At 50.3% G+C, this 24,775-nt stretch overlaps 1 protein-coding gene across 2 annotated transcripts in view; it reads right to left on the bottom strand.

Annotated features, from left to right (window-relative positions):
• Positions 1–16,486, bottom strand: part of USH1C (USH1 protein network component harmonin) — a 63,083-nt gene extending 46,597 nt beyond the window's left edge. Inside the window, exon 1 of one of the 2 annotated variants that reach the window (XM_069964983.1) lies at positions 16,346–16,486. In XM_069964983.1, the coding sequence (XP_069821084.1) occupies positions 16,346–16,381 (36 nt within the window). In that variant the 5' untranslated portion in view covers positions 16,382–16,486. The remainder of the gene's footprint in view (positions 1–16,345) is intronic. The other variant, XM_069964982.1, reaches the window with a different exon arrangement.
• Between the last annotated feature and the right edge of the window lie 8,289 nt (positions 16,487–24,775).

Here is a 24,775-nt window from a genome sequence, read left to right as displayed (position 1 = left end):
AGTATGATGGGGGTGACAGGGGGGGTCCTGTACAGTATGATGATGGGGGGTGACAGGGAGGGTCCTGTACAGTATGATGATGGGGGGGTGACAGGGGGGTCCTGTACAGTATGATGGGGGGGTGACAGGGGGGTCCTGTACAGTATGATGATGGGGGGTGACAGGGGGGTCCTGTACAGTATGATGATGGGGGGGTGACAGGGGGGTCCTGTACAGTATGATGATGGGGGTGACAGGGGGGTCCTGTACAGTATGATGATGGGGGGTGACAGGGGGGGTCCTGTACAGTATGATGGGGGTGACAGGGGGGGTCCTGTACAGTATGATGATGGGGGGGTGACAGGGAGGGTCCTGTACAGTATGATGATGGGGGGTGACAGGGGGGGTCCTGTACAGTATGATGGGGGGGTGACAGGGGGGGTCCTGTACAGTATGATGATGGGGGGGTGACAGGGGGGTCCTGTACAGTATGATGGGGGTCCTAGGGTCCTGTACAGTATGATGATGGGGGGGTGACAGGGGGGGTCCTGTACAGTATGATGATGGGGGGTGACAGGGGGGTCCTGTACAGTATGATGATGGGGGGTGACAGGGGGGTCCTGTACAGTATGATGATGGGGGGGTGACAGGGGGGGTCCTGTACAGTATGATGATGGGGGGGGTGACAGGGGGGGTCCTGTACAGTATGATGATGGGGGGGGGTGACAGGGGGGTCCTGTACAGTATGATGATGGGGGGTGACAGGGGGTCCTGTACAGTATGATGATGGGGGGGTGACAGGGGGGTCCTGTACAGTATGATGATGGGGGGGTGACAGGGGGGTCCTGTACAGTATGATGATGGGGGGGTGACAGGGGGGTCCTGTACAGTATGATGGGGGGTCCTGTACAGTATGATGATGGGGGGGTGACAGGGGGGTCCTGTACAGTATGATGGGGGGTCCTGTACAGTATGATGATGGGGGGGTGACAGGGGGGGTCCTGTACAGTATGATGATGGGGGGGGTGACAGGGGGGGTCCTGTACAGTATGATGATGGGGGGTGACAGGGGGGTCCTGTACAGTATGATGATGGGGGGTGACAGGGGGGTCCTGTACAGTATGATGATGGGGGGTGACAGGGAGGGTCCTGTACAGTATGATGGGGGGTCCTGTACAGTATGATGATGGGGGGGTGACAGGGGGGTCCTGTACAGTATGATGATGGGGGGGTGACAGGGGGGGTCCTGTACAGTATGATGATGGGGGGGTGACAGGGGGGGTCCTGTACAGTATGATGATGGGGGGGGGGGGACAGGGGGGTCCTGTACAGTATGATGATGGGGGGGGTGACAGGGGGGTCCTGTACAGTATGATGATGGGGGGGTGACAGGGGGGTCCTGTACAGTATGATGATGGAGGGGGTCTGTACAGTATGATGGGGGGTCCTGTACAGTATGATGGGGGGTCCTGTACAGTATGATGATGGGGGGTGACAGGGGGGTCCTGTACAGTATGATGATGGGGGGGTGACAGGGGGGGTCCTGTACAGTATGATGATGGGGGGGTGACAGGGGGGGTCCTGTACAGTATGATGATGGGGGGGTGACAGGGGGTCCTGTACAGTATGATGATGGGGGGTGACAGGGGGGGGGTCTCTGTACAGTATGATGATGGGGGGTGACAGGGGGGTCCTGTACAGTATGATGATGGGGGGGTGACAGGGGGGTCCTGTACAGTATGATGGGGGGGTCCTGTACAGTATGATGATGGGGGGTGACAGGGGGGGTCCTGTACAGTATGATGATGGGGGGGTGACAGGGGGGGTCCTGTACAGTATGATGATGGGGGGGTGACAGGGGGGGTCCTGTACAGTATGATGATGGGGGGGTGACAGGGGGGTCCTGTACAGTATGATGATGGGGGGTGACAGGGGGGGGTCCTGTACAGTATGATGATGGGGGGGTGACAGGGGGGTCCTGTACAGTATGATGATGGGGGGGTGACAGGGGGGGTCCTGTACAGTATGATGATGGGGGGTGACAGGGGGGTCCTGTACAGTATGATGATGGGGGGGTGACAGGGGGGGTTATGCACACTGCAGCCCTATCAGCACTAGGAATTGCAGTGCTCCTATATACCATGTGTTACGGTAATAGCCAGGACTAGTTAGTTCCAGGCTTCTGAATGTGCCAGGAAGATCATAGGGTGACACCTACATGTGAGACTAACTAAAGAATGCCAACTCTTAACCCCTTCACATCCACTGCAATCTAATTCATCCCCTTTTAACCCCTTCACATCCACCACAGTTTAATTCATACACTGTTAACCCCTTCAGCTCCAGGAATATTTTATTTTTTTCTAACTATATGTAGAACCATCCTAAAATTTTAAAGTGGAATCTGTTGGTGCTATATAAATAAATTATTATTATTTTAATTAACACCTATAAGAAAATAAATGTGTTTTGCGTCGTTCATGCACTTATAACGGCCTTCGGGCAGCTTCACATGTAGCGGATTGAGGCTGCGAGTCTGCAGGGAGATTGGCTGTGAATCCTCGTACTGTGACGGTCAATCGGGTTCCCGTTCTTGTGATGCATTAAATTTCGCCACATAATTTTTAACACCTGAAAACCAGACGCATTGTAATTTATTTCTCTTATTTGTCTTAGATATAGAAGAATCATTTTTACTGTAGGGATTCGGAGTAATGTGATGGTAAAGTGTCTATTTGGGGCTATATGTCGCACTATTTGAAGTCCAATAAAATCACGAAATCAAATTGTTATCCAATCACATTGCCATATCCTAGAAGAGCGCTTACTCTCGTACAGATTCTGTGATTTTCAGACATTTTTACTGTAGGGATTTGGAGTAATGTGATGGTAAAGTGTCTATTTGGGGCTATACACCTGATAATATGAAGTCCAATAAAATTACGAAATCCAATCGTTCTCCATCTTGTTCTTGTTGTTGGACGCTTTTGGTAGACTACTTCCAAACCCAGGAGGGACCAGTTTCATGGCTGATGGAGGATAACCATTAAGAGACTTTTTTCAGGACTGTTCTTCTAGTTTAATAAGTCTATGTTCCTTTTAGGTTTAGGTTAGGGACTGGCAGGAGAATGAGGACCCTTGATGTGGCTTGCGAGCTTACCATATTTCTTGCCTATTTTTTTCTTCTAGTTTTCAACGGTAAAAGATATCTACTAATACCTCATTGAAGATTGGACATCGAGCCATCAAGGAGCCCCACTAGACTAAAGCTGCTTTCACATGCTGCAGATTTTAGGCAGATTTTCTGCAGCAGATTGTCTGTTACCAAACCAAAGTCAACCTGAAGTTTCAAATCTGCTGTAGAAAATCTGCATCAAATCCGCAGTGTGTGAAAGCACCCTTACTATTCTGCAAGTCTTCCCCAGTGTATTATAGGGCCATGCAGCTGCCACTGACTGACAGCTACTTACCGCCCTAGCGGTCTTGTTTCTGCCACCTAATAAAGAGCGCTGAGGGGCCTGTGTGAGCTGCTGGCGCCTGCTGATGCCCCTCCCCCGTGCCGACCTCTATGCTTTTATAGAACAAGTCTGGCTAAAACATTTTTGTATTGTTATTGTATTGTCACCCAAAAGTTATATAAATCCCCAATATACACCTATTACGGGAAATGCTTAGAAAGCGCTTTTTTCTCTGCACTTACTACTGCATCAGGGCTTCACTTCCTGGATAACAAGGTGAGGTCACTTCCTGGGTAACATGGTGATGTCACTTCCTGGGTAACAAGGTGATGTCACTTCCTGGGTAACACGGTGATGTCACTTCCTGAATAACAAGGTGAGGTCACTTCCTGAATAACAAGGTGAGGTCACTTCCTGGATAACAAGGTGAGGTCACTTCCTGGATAACAAGGTGATGTCCCTTCCTGGGTAACACGGTGATGTCCCTTCCTGGGTAACACGGTGATGTCACTTCCTGGGTAACACGGTGATGTCACTTCCTGGGTAACACGGTGATGTCACTTCCTGGGTAACACGGTGATGTCACTTCCTGGGTAACACGGTGATGTCACTTCCTGGGTAACACGGTGATGTCACTTCCTGGGTAACACGGTGATGTCACTTCCTGGGTAACACGGTGATGTCACTTCCTGGGTAACACGGTGATGTCACTTCCTGGGTAACACGGTGATGTCACTTCCTGGGTAACATGGTGATGTCACTTCCTGGATAACATGGTGATGTAACGACCCGACTCCCAGAGCTGTGCGGGCTGTGGCTGCTGGAGAGGATGATGGCAGGGGGATGCTCAGTGTCCCTCCAGTGCCCTCTGTCCCTCAGTGTCCCCCAGCCATCATTCTCTCCAGCAGCCACAGCCCGCACAGCTCTGGGAGTCGGGTTGTGACCTCCCCATGTTATCCAGGAAGCGACATCACCGTGTTATCCAGGAAGCGACCTCACCTTGTTATTCAGAAGTGACATCACCATGTTACCCAGGAAGTGACATCACAGTGTTACCCAGGAAGTGACATCACAGTGTTACCCAGGAAATGACATCACCATGTTACCCAGGAAGTGACATCACAGTGTTATCCAGGAAGTGACATCACAGTGTTATCCAGGAAGTGACATCACAGTGTTATCCAGGAAGTGACATCACAGTGTTATCCAGGAAGTGACATCACAGTGTTATCCAGGAAGTGACATCACAGTGTTATCCAGGAAGTGACCTCACCTTGTTATCCAGGAAGTGAAGCCCTGATGCAGTAGTAAGTGTAGAGAAAAAAGCGCTTTCTAAGTATTTCCCATAATATGTGTATATTAGGGATTTGTATAACTTTTGGGTGACAATACAATAACAATACAAAAATGTCTTAGCCAGACTTCTTCTATAAAAGCATAGAAGTCGGCACGGGGGACGGGCATCAGCAGGCGCCAGCAGCTCTCACAGGCCCCTCAGCACTCTTTATTAGGTGGCAGAGACAAGACCACTAGGGTGGTAAGGAGCTGTCAGTCAGTGGCAGCTGCATGGCCCTATAATGCACTGGGGAAGACTTGCAGAATAGTAAGGGTGCTTTCACACACTGCGGATTTGATGCAGATTTTCTACAGCAGATTTGAAACTTCAGGTTGACTTTGGTTTGGCAACAGACAATCTGCTGCAGAAAATCTGCCTAAAATCTGCTGCATGTGAAAGCAGCTTTAGTCTAGTGGGGCTCCTTGATGGCTCGATGTCCAATCTTCAATGAGGTATTAGTAGATATCTTTTACTGTTGAAAACTAGAAGAAAAAAATAGGCAAGAAATATGGTAAGCTCGCAAGCCACATCAAGGGTCCTCATTCTCCTGCCAGTCCCTAACCTAAACCTAAAAGGAACATAGACTTATTAAACTAGAAGAACAGTCCTGAAAAAAGTCTCTTAATGGTTATCCTCCATCAGCCATGAAACTGGTCCCTCCTGGGATTGGAAGTCGTCTACCGAAAGCGTCCAACAACAAGAACAAGATGGAGAACGATTGGATTTCGTAATTTTATTGGACTTCATATTATCAGGTGTATAGCCCCAAATAGACACTTTACCATCACATTACTCCAAATCCCTACAGTAAAAATGTCTGAAAATCACAGAACCTGTACGAGAGTAAGCGCTCTTCTAGGATATGGTAGTGTGATTGGAACCTGTACGAGGGTAAGCGCTCTTCTAGGATATGGTAGTGTGATTGGAACCTGTACGAGAGTAAGCGCTCTTCTAGGATATGGCAATGTGATTGGATAACAATTTGATTTCGTGATTTTATTGGACTTCAAATAGTGCGACATATAGCCCCAAATAGACATTTTACCATCACATTACTCCAAATCCCTACAGTAACAATGATTCTTCTATATCTAAGACAAATAAGAGAAATACATTACAATCAGCCTGGTTTTCAGGTGTTAAAAATTACATATAGTTAGAAAAAAATTAAATATTCCTGGAGCTGAAGGGGTTAACAGTATATGAATTAAACTGTGGTGGATGTGTAGGGGTTAAAAGTGGATGAATTGAACAGTTGTGGCCCTGAAGGGGTTAACAGTTGACATTCTTTATGGTGCGTTTACACAGGCAGATTTATCTGATAGATTTTTGAAGCCAAAGCCAGGAACAGACCATAAACAGGGAACGGGTCATAAAGTAAAGACTGAGAATTCTCCTTTTTTGAAATCCCTTCATGGCTTTGGCTTCCGCGATCTGTCAGCTAATCTGTCCGTGTAATCGCACCCTGGTCTCACACGGAGGTGTCGCCCTGTGACCTCCTGGAGGTAAGTAGTCCTGGCTATTACCGTAACACACGGTATATAGGAGCACTGTGACCTCCTGAAGCCTGGAGGTAAGTAGTCCTGGCTATTACCGTAACACACGGTATATAGGAGCACTGTGACCTCCTGGAGGTAACTAATCCTGGCTATTACCGTAACACACGGAGGTGTCGCCCTGTGACCTCCTGGAGGTAACTAATCCTGGCTATTACCGTAACACATGGAGGTGTCGCCCTGTGACCTCCTGGAGGTAACTAGTCCTGGCTATTACCGTAACACACGGAGGTGTCGCCCTGTGACCTCCTGAAGCCTGGAGGTAACTAGTCCTGGCTATTACCGTAACACACGGAGGTGTCGCCCTGTGACCTCCTGGAGGTAAGTAGTCCTGGCTATTACCGTAACACATGGAGGTGTCGCCCTGTGACTTCCTGGAGATAACTAGTCCTGGCTATTACCGTAACACACGGAGGTGTCGCCCTGTGACCTCCTGGAGATAACTAGTCCTGGCTATTACCGTAACACACGGAGGTGTCGCCCTGTGACCTCCTGGAGGTAACTAGTCCTGGCTATTACCGTAACACACGGAGGTGTCGCCCTGTGACTTCCTGGAGGTAACTAGTCCTGGCTATTACCGTAACACATGGAGGTGTCGCCCTGTGACCTCCTGAAGCCTGGAGGTAACTAGTCCTGGTTATTACCGTAACACATGGAGGTGTCGCCCTGTGACCTCCTGAAGCCTGGAGGTAACTAGTCCTGGCTATTACCGTAACACATGGAGGTGTCGCCCTGTGACCTCCTGAAGCCTGGAGGTAACTAGTCCTGGCTATTACCGTAACACATGGTATATAGGAGCACTGTGACCTCCTGAAGCCTGGAGGTAAGTAGTCCTGGCTATTACCGTAACACACGGAGGTGTCGCCCTGTGACCTCCTGAAGCCTGGAGGTAAGTAGTCCTGGCTATTACCGTAACACACGGTATATAGGAGCACTGTGACCTCCTGAAGCCTGGAGGTAAGTAGTCCTGGCTATTACCGTAACACACGGTATATAGGAGCACTGTGACCTCCTGGAGGTAACTAATCCTGGCTATTACCGTAACACATGGAGGTGTCGCCCTGTGACCGCCTGGAGGTAACTAGTCCTGGCTATTACCGTAACACATGGAGGTGTCGCCCTGTGACCGCCTGGAGCCTGGAGGTAACTAGTCCTGGCTATTACCGTAACACATGGAGGTGTCGCCCTGTGACCTCCTGGAGGTAACTAGTCCTGGCTATTACCGTAACACACGGAGGTGTCGCCCTGTGACCTCCTGGAGATAACTAGTCCTGGCTATTACCGTAACACATGGTATATAGGAGCACTGTGACCTCCTGAAGCCTGGAGGTAAGTAGTCCTGGCTATTACCGTAACACACGGAGGTGTCGCCCTGTGACCTCCTGGAGATAACTAGTCCTGGCTATTACCGTAATACATGGAGGTGTCGCCCTGTGACCGCCTGGAGCCTGGAGGTAACTAGTCCTGGCTATTACCGTAACACATGGAGGTGTCGCCCTGTGACCTCCTGAAGCCTGGAGGTAACTAGTCCTGGCTATTACCGTAACACATGGAGGTGTCGCCCTGTGACCGCCTGGAGCCTGGAGGTAACTAGTCCTGGCTATTACCGTAACACATGGAGGTGTCGCCCTGTGACCGCCTGGAGCCTGGAGGTAACTAGTCCTGGCTATTACCGTAACACACGGAGGTGTCGCCCTGTGACCTCCTGAAGGTAACTAGTCCTGGCTATTACCGTAACACACGGAGGTGTCGCCCTGTGACCTCCTGAAGGTAACTAGTCCTGGCTATTACCGTAACACACGGAGGTGTCGCCCTGTGACCTCCTGGAGATAACTAGTCCTGGTTATTACCGTAACACACGGAGGTGTCGCCCTGTGACCTCCTGAAGCCTGGAGGTAAGTAGTCCTGGCTATTACCGTAACACACGGTATATAGGAGCACTGTGACCTCCTGAAGCCTGGAGGTAAGTAGTCCTGGCTATTACCGTAACACACGGTATATAGGAGCACTGTGACCTCCTGGAGGTAACTAATCCTGGCTATTACCGTAACACATGGAGGTGTCGCCCTGTGACCTCCTGAAGCCTGGAGGTAACTAGTCCTGGCTATTACCGTAACACATGGAGGTGTCGCCCTGTGACCTCCTGGAGGTAACTAGTCCTGGCTATTACCGTAACACACGGAGGTGTCGCCCTGTGACCTCCTGAAGCCTGGAGATAACTAGTCCTGGCTATTACCGTAACACACGGAGGTGTCGCCCTGTGACCTCCTGGAGGTAACTAGTCCTGGCTATTACCGTAACACACGGAGGTGTCGCCCTGTGACCTCCTGGAGGTAACTAGTCCTGGCTATTACCGTAACACGCGGAGGTGTCGCCCTGTGACCTCCTGGAGATAACTAGTCCTGGCTATTACCGTAACACACGGAGGTGTCGCCCTGTGACCTCCTGGAGGTAACTAGTCCTGGCTATTACCGTAACACACGGAGGTGTCGCCCTGTGACCTCCTGAAGCCTGGAGATAACTAGTCCTGGTTATTACCGTAACACACGGAGGTGTCGCCCTGTGACCTCCTGGAGGTAACTAATCCTGGCTATTACCGTAACACATGGAGGTGTCGCCCTGTGACTTCCTGGAGATAACTAGTCCTGGCTATTACCGTAACACACGGAGGTGTCGCCCTGTGACCTCCTGGAGATAACTAGTCCTGGCTATTACCGTAACACACGGAGGTGTCGCCCTGTGACCTCCTGGAGGTAACTAGTCCTGGCTATTACCGTAACACACGGAGGTGTCGCCCTGTGACCTCCTGGAGGTAACTAGTCCTGGCTATTACCGTAACACACGGAGGTGTCGCCCTGTGACCTCCTGAAGCCTGGAGGTAACTAGTCCTGGTTATTACCGTAACACACGGAGGTGTCGCCCTGTGACCTCCTGGAGGTAACTAGTCCTGGCTATTACCGTAACACACGGGAGGTGTCGCCCTGTGACCTCCTGGAGGTAACTAGTCCTGGCTATTACCGTAACACATGGTATATAGGAGCACTGTGACCTCCTGAAGCCTGGAGGTAAGTAGTCCTGGCTATTACCGTAACACACGGTATATAGGAGCACTGTGACCTCCTGAAGCCTGGAGGTAAGTAGTCCTGGCTATTACCGTAACACACGGTATATAGGAGCACTGTGACCTCCTGGAGGTAACTAATCCTGGCTATTACCGTAACACATGGAGGTGTCGCCCTGTGACCTCCTGAAGCCTGGAGGTAACTAGTCCTGGCTATTACCGTAACACATGGAGGTGTCGCCCTGTGACCGCCTGGAGCCTGGAGGTAACTAGTCCTGGCTATTACCGTAACACATGGAGGTGTCGCCCTGTGACCGCCTGGAGCCTGGAGGTAACTAGTCCTGGCTATTACCGTAACACATGGAGGTGTCGCCCTGTGACCTCCTGGAGGTAACTAGTCCTGGCTATTACCGTAACACACGGAGGTGTCGCCCTGTGACCTCCTGGAGATAACTAGTCCTGGCTATTACCGTAACACATGGTATATAGGAGCACTGTGACCTCCTGAAGCCTGGAGGTAAGTAGTCCTGGCTATTACCGTAACACACGGAGGTGTCGCCCTGTGACCTCCTGGAGATAACTAGTCCTGGCTATTACCGTAATACATGGAGGTGTCGCCCTGTGACCGCCTGGAGCCTGGAGGTAACTAGTCCTGGCTATTACCGTAACACATGGAGGTGTCGCCCTGTGACCTCCTGAAGCCTGGAGGTAACTAGTCCTGGCTATTACCGTAACACATGGAGGTGTCGCCCTGTGACCGCCTGGAGGTAACTAGTCCTGGCTATTACCGTAACACATGGAGGTGTCGCCCTGTGACCGCCTGGAGCCTGGAGGTAACTAGTCCTGGCTATTACCGTAACACATGGAGGTGTCGCCCTGTGACCTCCTGGAGGTAACTAGTCCTGGCTATTACCGTAACACACGGAGGTGTCGCCCTGTGACCTCCTGGAGATAACTAGTCCTGGCTATTACCGTAACACATGGTATATAGGAGCACTGTGACCTCCTGAAGCCTGGAGGTAAGTAGTCCTGGCTATTACCGTAACACACGGAGGTGTCGCCCTGTGACCTCCTGGAGATAACTAGTCCTGGCTATTACCGTAATACATGGAGGTGTCGCCCTGTGACCGCCTGGAGCCTGGAGGTAACTAGTCCTGGCTATTACCGTAACACATGGAGGTGTCGCCCTGTGACCTCCTGAAGCCTGGAGGTAACTAGTCCTGCTATTACCGTAACACATGGAGGTGTCGCCCCTGTGACCGCCTGGAGCCTGGAGGTAACTAGTCCTGGCTATTACCGTAAACACATGGAGGTGTCGCCCTGTGACCGCCTGGAGCCTGGAGGTACTAGTCCTGGCTATTACCGTAACACACGGAGGTGTCGCCCTGTGACCTCCTGAAGGTAACTAGTCCTGGCTATTACCGTAAACACACGGAGGTGTCGCCCTGTGACCTCCTGAAGGTAACTAGTCCTGGCTATTACCGTAACACACGGAGGTGTCGCCCTGTGAACCTCCTGAGGATAACTAGTCCTGGTTATTACCGTAACACACGGAGGTGTCGCCCTGTGACCTCCTGAAGCCTGGAGGTAAGTAGTCCTGGCTATTACCGTAACACACGGTATATAGGAGCACTGTGACCTCCTGAAGCCTGGAGGTAAGTAGTCCTGGCTATTACCGTAACACACGGTATATAGGAGCACTGTGACCTCCTGGAGGTAACTAATCCTGGCTATTACCGTAACACATGGAGGTGTCGCCCTGTGACCTCCTGAAGCCTGGAGGTAACTAGTCCTGGCTATTACCGTAACACATGGAGTGTCGCCCTGTGACCTCCTGGAGGTAACTAGTCCTGGCTATTACCGTAACACACGGAGGTGTCGCCCTGTGACCTCCTGAAGCCTGGAGATAACTAGTCCTGGCTATTACCGTAACACACGGAGGTGTCGCCCTGTGACCTCCTGGAGGTAACTAGTCCTGGCTATTACCGTAACACACGGAGGTGTCGCCCTGTGACCTCCTGGAGGTAACTAGTCCTGGCTATTACCGTAACACGCGGAGGTGTCGCCCTGTGACCTCCTGGAGATAACTAGTCCTGGCTATTACCGTAACACACGGAGTGTCGCCCTGTGACCTCCTGGAGGTAAACTAGTCCCTGGCTATTACCGTAACACACGGAGGTGTCGCCCTGTGACCTCCTGAAGCCTGGAGATAACTAGTCCTGGTTATTACCGTAACACACGGAGGTGTCGCCCTGTGACCTCCTGGAGGTAACTAATCCTGGCTATACCGTAACACATGGAGGTGTCGCCCTGTGACTTCCTGGAGATAACTAGTCCTGGCTATTACCGTAACACACGGAGGTGTCGCCCTGTGACCTCCTGGAGATAACTAGTCCTGGCTATTACCGTAACACACGGAGGTGTCGCCCTGTGGAACCTCCTGGCAGGTAACTAGTCCTGGCTATTACCGTAACACACGGAGGTGTCGCCCTGTGACCTCCTGGAGGTAACTAGTCCTGGCTATTACCGTAACACACGGAGGTGTCGCCCTGTGACCTCCTGAAGCCTGGAGGTAACTAGTCCTGGTTATTACCGTAACACACGGAGGTGTCGCCCTGTGACCTCCTGGAGGTAACTAGTCCTGGCTATTACCGTAACACACGGAGGTGTCGCCCTGTGACCTCCTGGAGGTAACTAGTCCTGGCTATTACCGTAACACATGGTATATAGGAGCACTGTGACCTCCTGAAGCCTGGAGGTAAGTAGTCCTGGCTATTACCGTAACACACGGTATATAGGAGCACTGTGACCTCCTGAAGCCTGGAGGTAAGTAGTCCTGGCTATTACCGTAACACACGGTATATAGGAGCACTGTGACCTCCTGGAGGTAACTAATCCTGGCTATTACCGTAACACATGGAGGTGTCGCCCCTGTGGACCTCCTGAGCCTGGAGGTAACTAGTCCTGGCTATTACCGTAACACATGGAGGTGTCGCCCTGTGACCGCCTGGAGCCTGGAGGTAACTAGTCCTGGCTATTACCGTAACACATGGAGGTGTCGCCCTGTGACCGCCTGGAGCCTGGAGGTAACTAGTCCTGGCTATTACCGTAACACATGGAGGTGTCGCCCTGTGACCTCCTGGAGGTAACTAGTCCTGGCTATTACCGTAACACACGGAGGTGTCGCCCTGTGACCTCCTGGAGATAACTAGTCCTGGCTATTACCGTAAACACATGGTATATAGGAGCACTGTGACCTCCTGAAGCCTGGAGGTAAGTAGTCCTGGCTATTACCGTAACACACGGAGGTGTCGCCCTGGACCTCCTGGAGATAACTAGTCCTGGCTATTACCGTAATACATGGAGGTGTCGCCCTGTGACCGCCTGGAGCCTGGAGGTAACTAGTCCTGGCTATTACCGTAACACATGGAGGTGTCGCCCTGTGACCTCCTGAAGCCTGGAGGTAACTAGTCCTGGCTATTACCGTAACACATGGAGGTGTCGCCCTGTGACCGCCTGGAGCCTGGAGGTAACTAGTCCTGGCTATTACCGTAACACACGGAGGTGTCGCCCTGTGACCTCCTGGAGGTAACTAGTCCTGGCTATTACCGTAACACACGGAGGTGTCGCCCTGTGACCTCCTGAAGGTAACTAGTCCTGGCTATTACCGTAACACACGGAGGTGTCGCCCTGTGACCTCCTGAAGGTAACTAGTCCTGGCTATTACCGTAACACACGGAGGGTGTCGCCCTGTGACCTCCTGGAGATAACTAGTCCTGGTTATTACGTAACACACGGAGGTGTCGCCCTGTGACCTCCTGAAGCCTGGAGGTAAGTAGTCCTGGCTATTACCGTAACACACGGTATATAGGAGCACTGTGACCTCCTGAAGCCTGGAGGTAAGTAGTCCTGGCTATTACCGTAACACACGGTATATAGGAGCACTGTGACCTCCTGGAGGTAACTAATCCTGGCTATTACCGTAACACATGGAGGTGTCGCCCTGTGACCTCCTGGAGGTAACTAGTCCTGGCTATTACCGTAACACACGGAGGTGTCGCCCTGTGACCTCCTGAAGCCTGGAGATAACTAGTCCTGGCTATTACCGTAACACACGGAGGTGTCGCCCTGTGACCTCCTGGAGGTAACTAGTCCTGGCTATTACCGTAACACATGGAGGTGTCGCCCTGTGACCTCCTGAAGCCTGGAGGTAACTAGTCCTGGCTATTACCGTAACACACGGAGGTGTCGCCCTGTGACCTCCTGGAGATAACTAGTCCTGGCTATTACCGTAACACATGGTATATAGGAGCACTGTGACCTCCTGAAGCCTGGAGGTAAGTAGTCCTGGCTATTACCGTAACACGCGGAGGTGTCGCCCTGTGACCTCCTGGAGGTAACTAATCCTGGCTATTACCGTAACACATGGAGGTGTCGCCCTGTGACCTCCTGGAGGTAACTAGTCCTGGCTATTACCGTAACACATGGAGGTGTCGCCCTGTGACCTCCTGAAGCCTGGAGGTAACTAGTCCTGGCTATTACCGTAACACATGGAGGTGTCGCCCTGTGACCTCCTGGAGGTAACTAGTCCTGGCTATTACCGTAACACACGGAGGTGTCGCCCTGTGACCTCCTGAAGCCTAGAGATAACTAGTCCTGGCTATTACCGTAACACACGGAGGTGTCGCCCTGTGACCTCCTGGAGGTAACTAATCCTGGCTATTACCGTAACACACGGAGGTGTCGCCCTGTGACCTCCTGAAGCCTGGAGGTAACTAGTCCTGGCTATTACCGTAACACACGGTATATAGGAGCACTGTGACCTCCTGAAGCCTGGAGGTAAGTAGTCCTGGCTATTACCGTAACACACGGAGGTGTCGCCCTGTGACCGCCTGGAGCCTGGAGGTAACTAGTCCTGGCTATTACCGTAACACACGGAGGTGTCGCCCTGTGTCCTCCTGAAGCCTGGAGGTAACTAATCCTGGCTATTACCGTAACACACGGAGGTGTCGCCCTGTGACCTCCTGAAGGTAACTAGTCCTGGCTATTACCGTAACACACGGAGGTGTCGCCCTGTGACCTCCTGAAGGTAACTAGTCCTGGTTATTACCGTAACACACGGAGGTGTCGCCCTGTGACCTCCTGGAGCCTGGAGATAACTAGTCCTGGCTATTACCGTAACACATGGTATATAGGAGCACTGTGACCTCCTGAAGCCTGGAGGTAAGTAGTCCTGGTTATTACCGTAACACACGGAGGTGTCGCCCTGTGACCTCCTGAAGCCTGGAGGTAAGTAGTCCTGGCTATTACCGTAACACACGGTATATAGGAGCACTGTGACCTCCTGAAGCCTGGAGGTAAGTAGTCCTGGCTATTACCGTAACACACGGTATATAGGAGCACTGTGACCTCCTGGAGGTAACTAATCCTGGCTATTACCGTAACACATGGAGGTGTCGCCCTGTGACCTCCTGAAGCCTGGAGGTAACTAGTCCTGGCTATTACCGTAACACATGGAGGTGTCGCCCTGTGACCTCCTGGAGGTAACTAGTCCTGGCTATTACCGTAACACACGGAGGTGTCGCCCTGTGACCTCCTGAAGCCTAGAGATAACTAGTCCTGGCTATTACCGTAACACACGGAGGTGTCGCCCTGTGACCTCCTGGAGGTAACTAGTCCTGGTTATTACCGTAACACACGGAGGTGTCGCCCTGTGACCTCCTGGAGGTAACTAGTCCTGGCTATTACCGTAACACATGGTATATAGGAGCACTGTGACCTCCTGAAGCCTGGAGGTAACTAGTCCTGGCTATTACCGTAACACATGGAGGTGTCGCCCTGTGACCTCCTGGAGGTAACTAGTCCTGGCTATTACCGTAACACACGGAGGTGTCGCCCTGTGTCCTCCTGAAGCCTGGAGGTAACTAGTCCTGGCTATTACCGTAACACATGGAGGTGTCGCCCTGTGACCTCCTGGAGGTAACTAGTCCTGGCTATTACCGTAACACACGGAGGTGTCGCCCTGTGACCTCCTGAAGGTAACTAGTCCTGGCTATTACCGTAACACACGGAGGTGTCGCCCTGTGACCTCCTGGAGATAACTAGTCCTGGCTATTACCGTAACACACGGAGGTGTCGCCCTGTGACCTCCTGGAGATAACTAGTCCTGGCTATTACCGTAACACATGGAGGTGTCGCCCTGTGACCTCCTGGAGGTAACTAGTCCTGGCTATTACCGTAACACATGGAGGTGTCGCCCTGTGACCTCCTGGAGGTAACTAGTCCTGGCTATTACCGTAACACACGGAGGTGTCGCCCTGTGACCTCCTGAAGCCTGGAGGTAAGTAGTCCTGGCTATTACCGTAACACACGGTATATAGGAGCACTGTGACCTCCTGAAGCCTGGAGGTAAGTAGTCCTGGCTATTACCGTAACACACGGTATATAGGAGCACTGTGACCTCCTGGAGGTAACTAATCCTGGCTATTACCGTAACACATGGAGGTGTCGCCCTGTGACCTCCTGGAGCCTGGAGGTAACTAGTCCTGGCTATTACCGTAACACATGGAGGTGTCGCCCTGTGACCTCCTGGAGGTAACTAGTCCTGGCTATTACCGTAACACACGGTATATAGGAGCACTGTGACCTCCTGAAGCCTGGAGATAACTAGTCCTGGCTATTACCGTAACACACGGAGGTGTCGCCCTGTGACCTCCTGAAGCCTGGAGCTATTACCGTAACACATGGTATATAGGGGCACAGTAATCCCGATAACATGACTGCAGTGTAATGCACGGCGGGGGCTCTGGCCGCCCGCCGCCCTCCGCCCTCCGCCCTCCGCCCTCCGCCCTCCTCCCTCCTCCCTCCACTTCCCGGGACGGTACCGCAGATAGAATCCATTGGGACCCGCAGTCTCCCGCCGTCCCCGGCCGCTCTATCCCGGCTCTCCTCTCACCTTATGGCGGAACTCCCGGGCGATCTTCCTCTCCATGGCTGCCGGTCTGTACGGTGAGAGGAGGGGGCGGGGCCGAGCGCTGATTGGTCAGGGATGCCCCTTGGACTGAGAGCAGCTGCACCTGCTGATGAGCGACCTCTGACCGCAGCCCCGCCCCTCATTAATATTCATAAGGAGGTGGCTTCCGGTCACGTGTGCTCAGTACCTGAGGCGCCTGCCCCGTATATACTCCACCAGGTATGTGTACCCCAATATATATATATATATATATACTCCACCAGGTATGTGTACCCCAATATATATATATACTCCACCAGGCATGTGTACCCCAATATATATATATACTCCACCAGGTATGTGTACCCCAATATATATATACTCCACCAGGTATGTGTACCCCAATATATATATATATATCCTCCACCAGGTATGTGTACCCCAATATATATATATACTCCACCAGGTATGTGTACCCCAATATATATATATATACTCCACCAGGTATGTGTACCCCAATATATATATATACACTCCACCAGGTATGTGTACCCCAATATATATACTCCACCAGGTATGTGTACCCCAATATATATATACACTCCACCAGGTATGTGTACCCCAATATATATATACACTCCACCAGGTATGTGTACCCCAATATATATATACACTCCACCAGGTATGTGTACCCCAATAAATATATATATACTCCACCAGGTATGTGTACCCCAATATATATATATACTCCACCAGGTATGTGTACCCCAATATATATATATATATACACTCCACCAGGTATGTGTACCCCAATATATATATATATATACACTCCACCAGGTATGTGTACCCCAATATATATATATACACTCCACCAGGTATGTGTACCCCAATATATATATATACACTCCACCAGGTATGTGTACCCCAATATATATATATACACTCCACCAGGTATGTGTACCCCAATAAATATATATATACTCCACCAGGTATGTGTACCCCAATATATATATACTCCACCAGGTATGTGTACCCCAATATATATATATACACTCCACCAGGTATGTGTACCCCAATATATATATATATACACTCCACCAGGTATGTGTACCCCAATATATATATATACACTCCACCAGGTATGTGTACCCCAATATATATATATATACTCCACCAGGTATGTGTACCCCAATATATATATATATACTCCACCAGGTATGTGTACCCCAATAAATATATATATATATACTCCACCAGGTATGTGTACCCCAATATATATATATATATATATACTCCACCAGGTATGTGTACCCCAATATATATATATACTCCACCAGGTATGTGTACCCCAATATATATATACTCCACCAGGTATGTGTACCCCAATATATATATACTCCACCAGGTATGTGTACCCCAATATATATATATACTCCACCAGGTATGTGTACCCCAATATATATATATACTCCACCAGGTATGTGTACCCCAATATATATATATACTCCACCAGGTATGTGTACCCCAATATATATATATATACTCCACCAGGTATGTGTACCCCAATATATATATACTCCACCAGGTATGTGTACCCCAATATATATATATACTACACCAGGTATGTGTACCCCAATATATATATATATATATATATATATATACACTCCACCAGGTATGTGTACCCCAATATATATATATATATATATACACTCCACCAGGTATGTGTACCCCAATATATATATATATATATACTCCACCAGGTATGTGTACCCCAATATATATATATACTCCACCAGGTATGTGTACCCCAATATATATATACTCCACCAGGTATGTGTACCCCAATATATATATATACTCCACCAGGTATGTGTACCCCAATATATATATATACTCCACCAGGTATGTGTACCCCAATATATATATATATATACACTCCACCAGGTATGTGTACCCCAATATATATATATACTACACCAGGTATGTGTACCCCAATATATATATACTCCACCAGGTATATGTACCCCAATATATATTCCACCAGGTATGTGTACCCCAATATATATATACTACACCAGGCATGTGTACCCCAATATATACTACACCAGGCATGTGTACCCCAATATATATATATACTCCACCAGGTATGTGTACCCCAATATATATATACTCCACCAGGTATGTGTACCCCAATATATATATACTCCACCAGGTATGTGTACCCCAATATATATATACTCCACCAGGTATGTGTACCCCAATATATATATACTCCACCAGGTATGTGTACCCCAATATATATATACTCCACCAGGTATGTGTACCCCAATATATATATATACACTCCACCAGGTATGTGTACCCCAATATATATACTCTACCAGGTCTCTACCCCGCATATATACGCCGTATACTCTACCAGGTGTCTACCCCGCATATATACGCCGTATACTCTACCAGGTGTGGAGGCGGCTGTAGCTGGAGGTGGGTGGAGGTGGCTTTGACTATAGATGGCTGTAGCTGTGACTGGAGGTGGATGTGGAAGGTAGGAAGGAGCCGCAGCGGGTACAGCCTCCGCACCTCACCTACATGACAGGTAGGAAGGAGCCGCAGCGGGTACAGCCTCCGCACCTCATGTACATGACAGGTAGGAAGGAGCCGCAGCGGGTACAGCCTCCGCACCTCACCTACATGACAGGTAGGAAGGAGCCGCAGCGGGTACAGCCTCCGCACCTCACGTACAGGACAGGTAGGAAGGAGACGCAGCGGGTACAGCCTCCGCACCTCACCTACATGACAGGTAGGAAGGAGCCGCAGCGGGTACAGCCTCCGCACCTCACCTACGTGACAGGTAGGAAGGAGCCGCAGCGGGTACAGCCTCCGCACCTCACCTACATGACAGGTAGGAAGGAGCCGCAGCGGGTACAGCCTCCGCACCTCACCTACGTGACAGGTAGGAAGGAGCCGCAGCGGGTACAGCCTCCGCACCTCACCTACATGACAGGTAGGAAGGAGCCGCAGCGGGTACAGCCTCCGCACCTCACCTACATGACAGGTAGGAAGGAGCCGCAGCGGGTACAGCCTCCGCACCTCACCTACGTGACAGGTAGGAAGGAGCCGCAGCGGGTACAGCCTCCGCACCTCACCTACATGACAGGTAGGAAGGAGCCGCAGCGGGTACAGCCTCCGCACCTCACCTACATGACAGGTAGGAAGGAGCCGCAGCGGGTACAGCCTCCGCACCTCACGTACAGGACAGGTAGGAAGGAGACGCAGCGGGTACAGCCTCCGCACCTCACCTACATGACAGGTAGGAAGGAGCCGCAGCGGGTACAGCCTCCGCACCTCACCTACGTGACAGGTAGGAAGGAGCCGCAGCGGGTACAGCCTCCGCACCTCACCTACATGACAGGTAGGAAGGAGCCGCAGCGGGTACAGCCTCCGCACCTCACCTACGTGACAGGTAGGAAGGAGCCGCAGCGGGTACAGCCTCCGCACCTCACCTACATGACAGGTAGGAAGGAGCCGCAGCGGGTACAGCCTCCGCACCTCACCTACATGACAGGTAGGAAGGAGCCGCAGCGGGTACAGCCTCCGCACCTCACCTACATGACAGGTAGGAAGGAGCCGCAGCGGGTACAGCCTCCGCACCTCACCTACATGACAGGTAGGAAGGAGCCGCAGTGGAAGCACATAACCCCGTGTTTGATTGGTCCAGCAGGGAACTTGTGCGGTGGGGGCCTAAGTGCGGTCCTCATTGTATTGCTGTGTCTCTTGCAGAATGTTCCCCTGGGGAGGGAGGCCATGCGGGAGTATATTAAGGAGAGTCTAAGCAAAGGTCACATTCGCCCATCCTCCTCTCTTTTGGGGGTGGGATTGTTTTTGTGGGGAAAAAAGATGGTGGGCTTCGTCCCTGTATAGACTATTGGGAGTTAAACAAGATCATGGTTAAGAACCAGCACCCGCTACCCCTTATCCCTGACTTGTTTAACCAGATTGTGGGCGCTAAATGGTTCTCCAAGATAGATCTGCGGGGAGCATATAACCTGATTAGAATTAAGCAAGGCAATGGATGGAAGACCGACTTCAATACCCCAGAAGGCCATTTCCAATATCTTGTTATGCCCTTTGGGTTATGCAATGCCCCGGCAGTCTTCCAACACTTCTTCAATGATATCTTTCGTCAATATCTTGGTCATTTTCTTGTGGTGTATCTTGATGACATTTTGGTTTGTTTTTTCCCCCCCGATTGGTCTTCTCACATCCTGCATGTCCGTACTGGCATGGAGCTTCTGAGAGTCAATCATCTCTGTGCCAAATTTTCAAAGTGCCAGTTTGGAATTCAAGAGGTTTCATTTTTTGGGTATAAGATAAGCTCGAATTCTTTCAGTATGGACCCCCTGAAGGTCATAGCCATTGAAAACTGGGAGCGACCCAATAACCTTAAGGCTCTGCAGAGGTTCTTGGGTTTCGCTATCTATTATAGGAAATTCATCAAGGGGTTCTCGCTTATAGCCAAACCCCTTACAGATCTAACTAAAAAAGGAGTGCATCTCGAAAACTGGACCCCAACGCTATCATGGCATTTACCCAACTCCAAACAGTGTTTCTCAGAGGCTCCAGTACTGACACAGCCGGACTTCGAGCGTCCTTTGATAGTTGAAGTGGACGCATCCGAGGTGGGGGTCGGAGCTGTTCTGTCTTAAGGCCCTATTACACGCGTCGAGCTGCGGGGGGGCTTCCTGGGTGATCGCTAGATCGTCCGGGCAGTCCATAGAGGATAGTGGTGGTCTGCTTCCGCCGCTCCTATTCCGTGGAGCGACAGCAGCAGATCGCTGCTATCACAGTCGTTTGTCTTTCAAACACGTTAAAAAACAAACGACTGCAACAATCAGCCGACAGGAACGATGTTGGCTGATCGTTGCCTTCTATTCCACGGGGCGATCATTGGCGGCAACGGACGATAATTGTACAGTGGAATAGGGCCTTTACCAACCTCCGACCAGTTGCATTTTACTCTAGGAAGTTCTCTAAGGCCAAATGCAACTACGATATAGGTAACAGAGTTACTAGCTATTAAAATGGCTTTTGATGAATGGAGACGTTTCCTAGAGGGTGCAAAACATAAGGTTGTGGTTCTTACTGATCATAAGAATCTTCAATATTTGGACAAAGCTAGACTTCTCACACCATACCAGGCCAGATGGGCTTTGTTTTTCACTAGGTTCAATTTTGAGATAACCTACCGGCCTGGTTCTAAGATTGTCAAGGCTGACGCCCTGTCTCGCAGCTTTGACATTGAGACCACGCCCAGGGTCCAACTCAATACCATCCTGCTCCCTGGTGTGCTAGTGGCCGTTTTGCAGCCGCACCTGGTGACTCAGATCGCTGAGTCTCAGCCCCTGGCGCCCCGGAACACTCCTGAATCAGTACTATTTGTACCCCCAAATCTTCGCCTCCGGGTTTTGGAGGAGATTCACAGTTCTATGTTGGCAGGTCACCCAGGGGTGGCGGGAACCAGGTACTTGCTCTCACACCATTACTGGTGGCCTTCCTGGGCTCGAGATGTCAATTCTTTTGTAGATGAATGTGGGACCTGTGCTAGGACCAAGGTTCCTCGTAGGCACACATCTCGATGGAATTTATTAGACTTGCCCTTGTCTAAGGGGAGGACAGTTATTTGGGTTGTGGTTGACCGGTTCTCCAACGTCATCTTATCCCTTTGTGTAAACTTCCAAATGCTCGCACTTTAGCTACACTGTTCGTAAACCATATTTTGCGCCTGCACGGTATTCCTGAAAATATTGTGTCAGATCGAGGTGTTCAATTTGTTGCTAAGTTCTGGAAAGAGTTCTGTGGTCGATTGGGTATCTCCTTGTCCTTTTTCGTCCACCTTTCACCCGCAAACAAACGGACAGACTGAAAGGATTAACCAATCTCTCAGTTTCTGAGATGTTTCGTGGCTGATGCCCAAGATAAATGGAGGGATTTTATATCTCTAGCTAAAATCATAAGCAATCATGAGCATCGCTAGCTAAAGATATCACCGCTCTTCTGCGATTATGGTTTTAACCCAAGGTATTCCTATATTCATGCTGTCAAATCAGTTAACCCCTCTGCCAGAAGGTTCAGGGGGGTGGGCATGGGACGGGGGTATGCCCTTTTTATCAAAAAAGATTTGATAAAAAAACAAACAAACCCTCACCGAAGCCATATTTTCTAAACTGTGCACAGTTTGGGCCCAAGCTCACCAGAGCCTGGCTAAAGCCCAAGAACAATCCCAAAAGCATGCTAATAAGACGCATACCCGGCCATCAGTACTTGTTTGGGAAAAGGTTTGGCTCTCTACTAAGAACCTAAGGGTAAGGGTGCAGTCTGGCAAACTGGCACCCAAATATATTGGTCCATATACCATTCTGGAGATCATTAATCTGGTTACTTTTAGATTAAAATTACCTGCTTCATTTTTAATCCATAATGTGTTCCATAAAGCACTTCTGAAAAAATACATTCCTCCAGTATCTCCATCTACCCCTCCTGCTCCGCTGGTCATCCAGGGGGAGTTGGAATATGAGGTAGAAAAAATTATAACATCTCGCTGGGTACAGGATTCCATACAGTACCTGGTCCACTGAAAAGGTTTCGGACCAGAGGAACGTACATGGGTTTCTGGTAAGAATATGCATGCCCCATGCATGGTTTGGCAATATCACGCACGCAGTTCAGCCTAATCCTTGAATAAGGTTCTTGAGGCCCCTTGTAAGAGGGGGGGGGGGGGTACTGTCGGGAATGGGCAGTAGCCTGGTGGGGAACTGGGCCTGTTTTCACTTTTGTGTGACACACCCGCTTGCTTCTCAGCTTCCGGCAATGCAAGAGTTACACTGAGCTCTGCTAGACTTGATTACTGCAGCTGAGCAGTGTCGTTTGATTGACATTTTTCTCTGCCTGTCCGGAACCTTGAGGATCAGAGTGCCAGTCCAATGGGGATCGGGACCAGGCTTTTGATCCTCATAAAAGAAAGCTGAGCCAGTCTCTCTGTTGGCTATTAAGGTTCATTCCCTGATCCCAGCTCCCCCTGTCTATTCCTGTGATCCCTGTTCCTAATTCCGCTGCTTGCTCGACTTTTGACTATCCGATTCTTTCCTGATTTTGTACAGCTAGGTTGGCGTACACGGGCGTCCCCATGGCTGTACCTTCCCCCTACATGCATCACTCTTCATCAAACATAAATATAGGCGGATAGCAGGAGAGGAGCAGTTAGTATCAGTGTAAGTGTCAGTGTCACTCTCCAGTACAGCTAGGTTGGCGTACACGAGCGTCCCCATGGCTGTACCTTCCCCCTACATGTATCACTCTTCATCAAACATAAATATAGGCGGATAGCAGGAGAGGAGCAGTTAGTATCAGTGTAAGTAAGCTCACTCTCCAGTACAGCTAGGTTGGCGTACACGAGCGTCCCCATGGCTGTACCTTCCCCCTACATGTATCACTCTTCATCAAACACAAATATAGGCGGATAGCAGGAGAGGAGCAGTTAGTATCAGTGTAAGTAAGCTCACTCTCCAGTACAGCTAGGTTGGCGTACACGAGCGTCCCCATGGCTGTACCTTCCACCCGCATGTATCACTCTTCATCTATATCATAAAAATCAAAGTCTGTCTGTCTGTCTGTCCTTCTGTCCTGTCTGTCTGTCTGTCTGTCCTTCTGTCTGTCTGTCTGTCCTTCTGTCTGTCTGTCCTTCTGTCTGTCTGTCCTTCTGTCCTTCTGTCTGTCTGTCTGTCCTTCTGTCTGTCCTTCTGTCTGTCCGTCTGTCTGTCTTCTATAGACTTCCAAACGCCTGAACCGTTTGACCCCAAATTTGGCCCACAGATACATTGGGTGCCCGGAAAGGTTATTGCGAAGGTCCCGTCCCCGCCAGATGTACAGGAGGGGAGGGGGAGGGGAAAGAGAGGCGCCCCATAGAGATGAATGGGAAAATCTCCTCACTGCACACACAGGTGATATAATTAGCTGCAGCAGACACGGCAGTTGGAGCCTTAGCAACCAATAGGATTACTGCTTTCATTTTCACAGGGAGCAATGGTTGCTAGGGAAGCTGCCTCACAACATCCACAGTAATAACTGGTAGATCCCTACTCCATCTATACAGTACAGGTATACAGGACCCCCTACTCCATCTGTACAGTACAGGTATATACAGGACCCCCTACTCCATCTATACAGTACATGTATATACAGGACCCCCTACTCCATCTATACAGTACATGTATATACAGGGCCCCCTACTCCATCTATACAGTACATGTATATACAGGACCCCCTACTCCATCTATACTGTACATGTATATACAGGACCCCCTACTCCATCTATACAGTACATGTATATACAGGACCCCCTACTCCATCTATACAGTACATGTATATACA

This window comes from Dendropsophus ebraccatus, chromosome 4 (assembly GCF_027789765.1).
Source record: "Dendropsophus ebraccatus isolate aDenEbr1 chromosome 4, aDenEbr1.pat, whole genome shotgun sequence".
Lineage (NCBI taxonomy): Eukaryota > Metazoa > Chordata > Amphibia > Anura > Hylidae > Dendropsophus > Dendropsophus ebraccatus.
The sequence above is the reverse complement of the archived record's forward strand: the minus strand, read 5'-3'. Positions and strand labels throughout refer to the sequence as shown.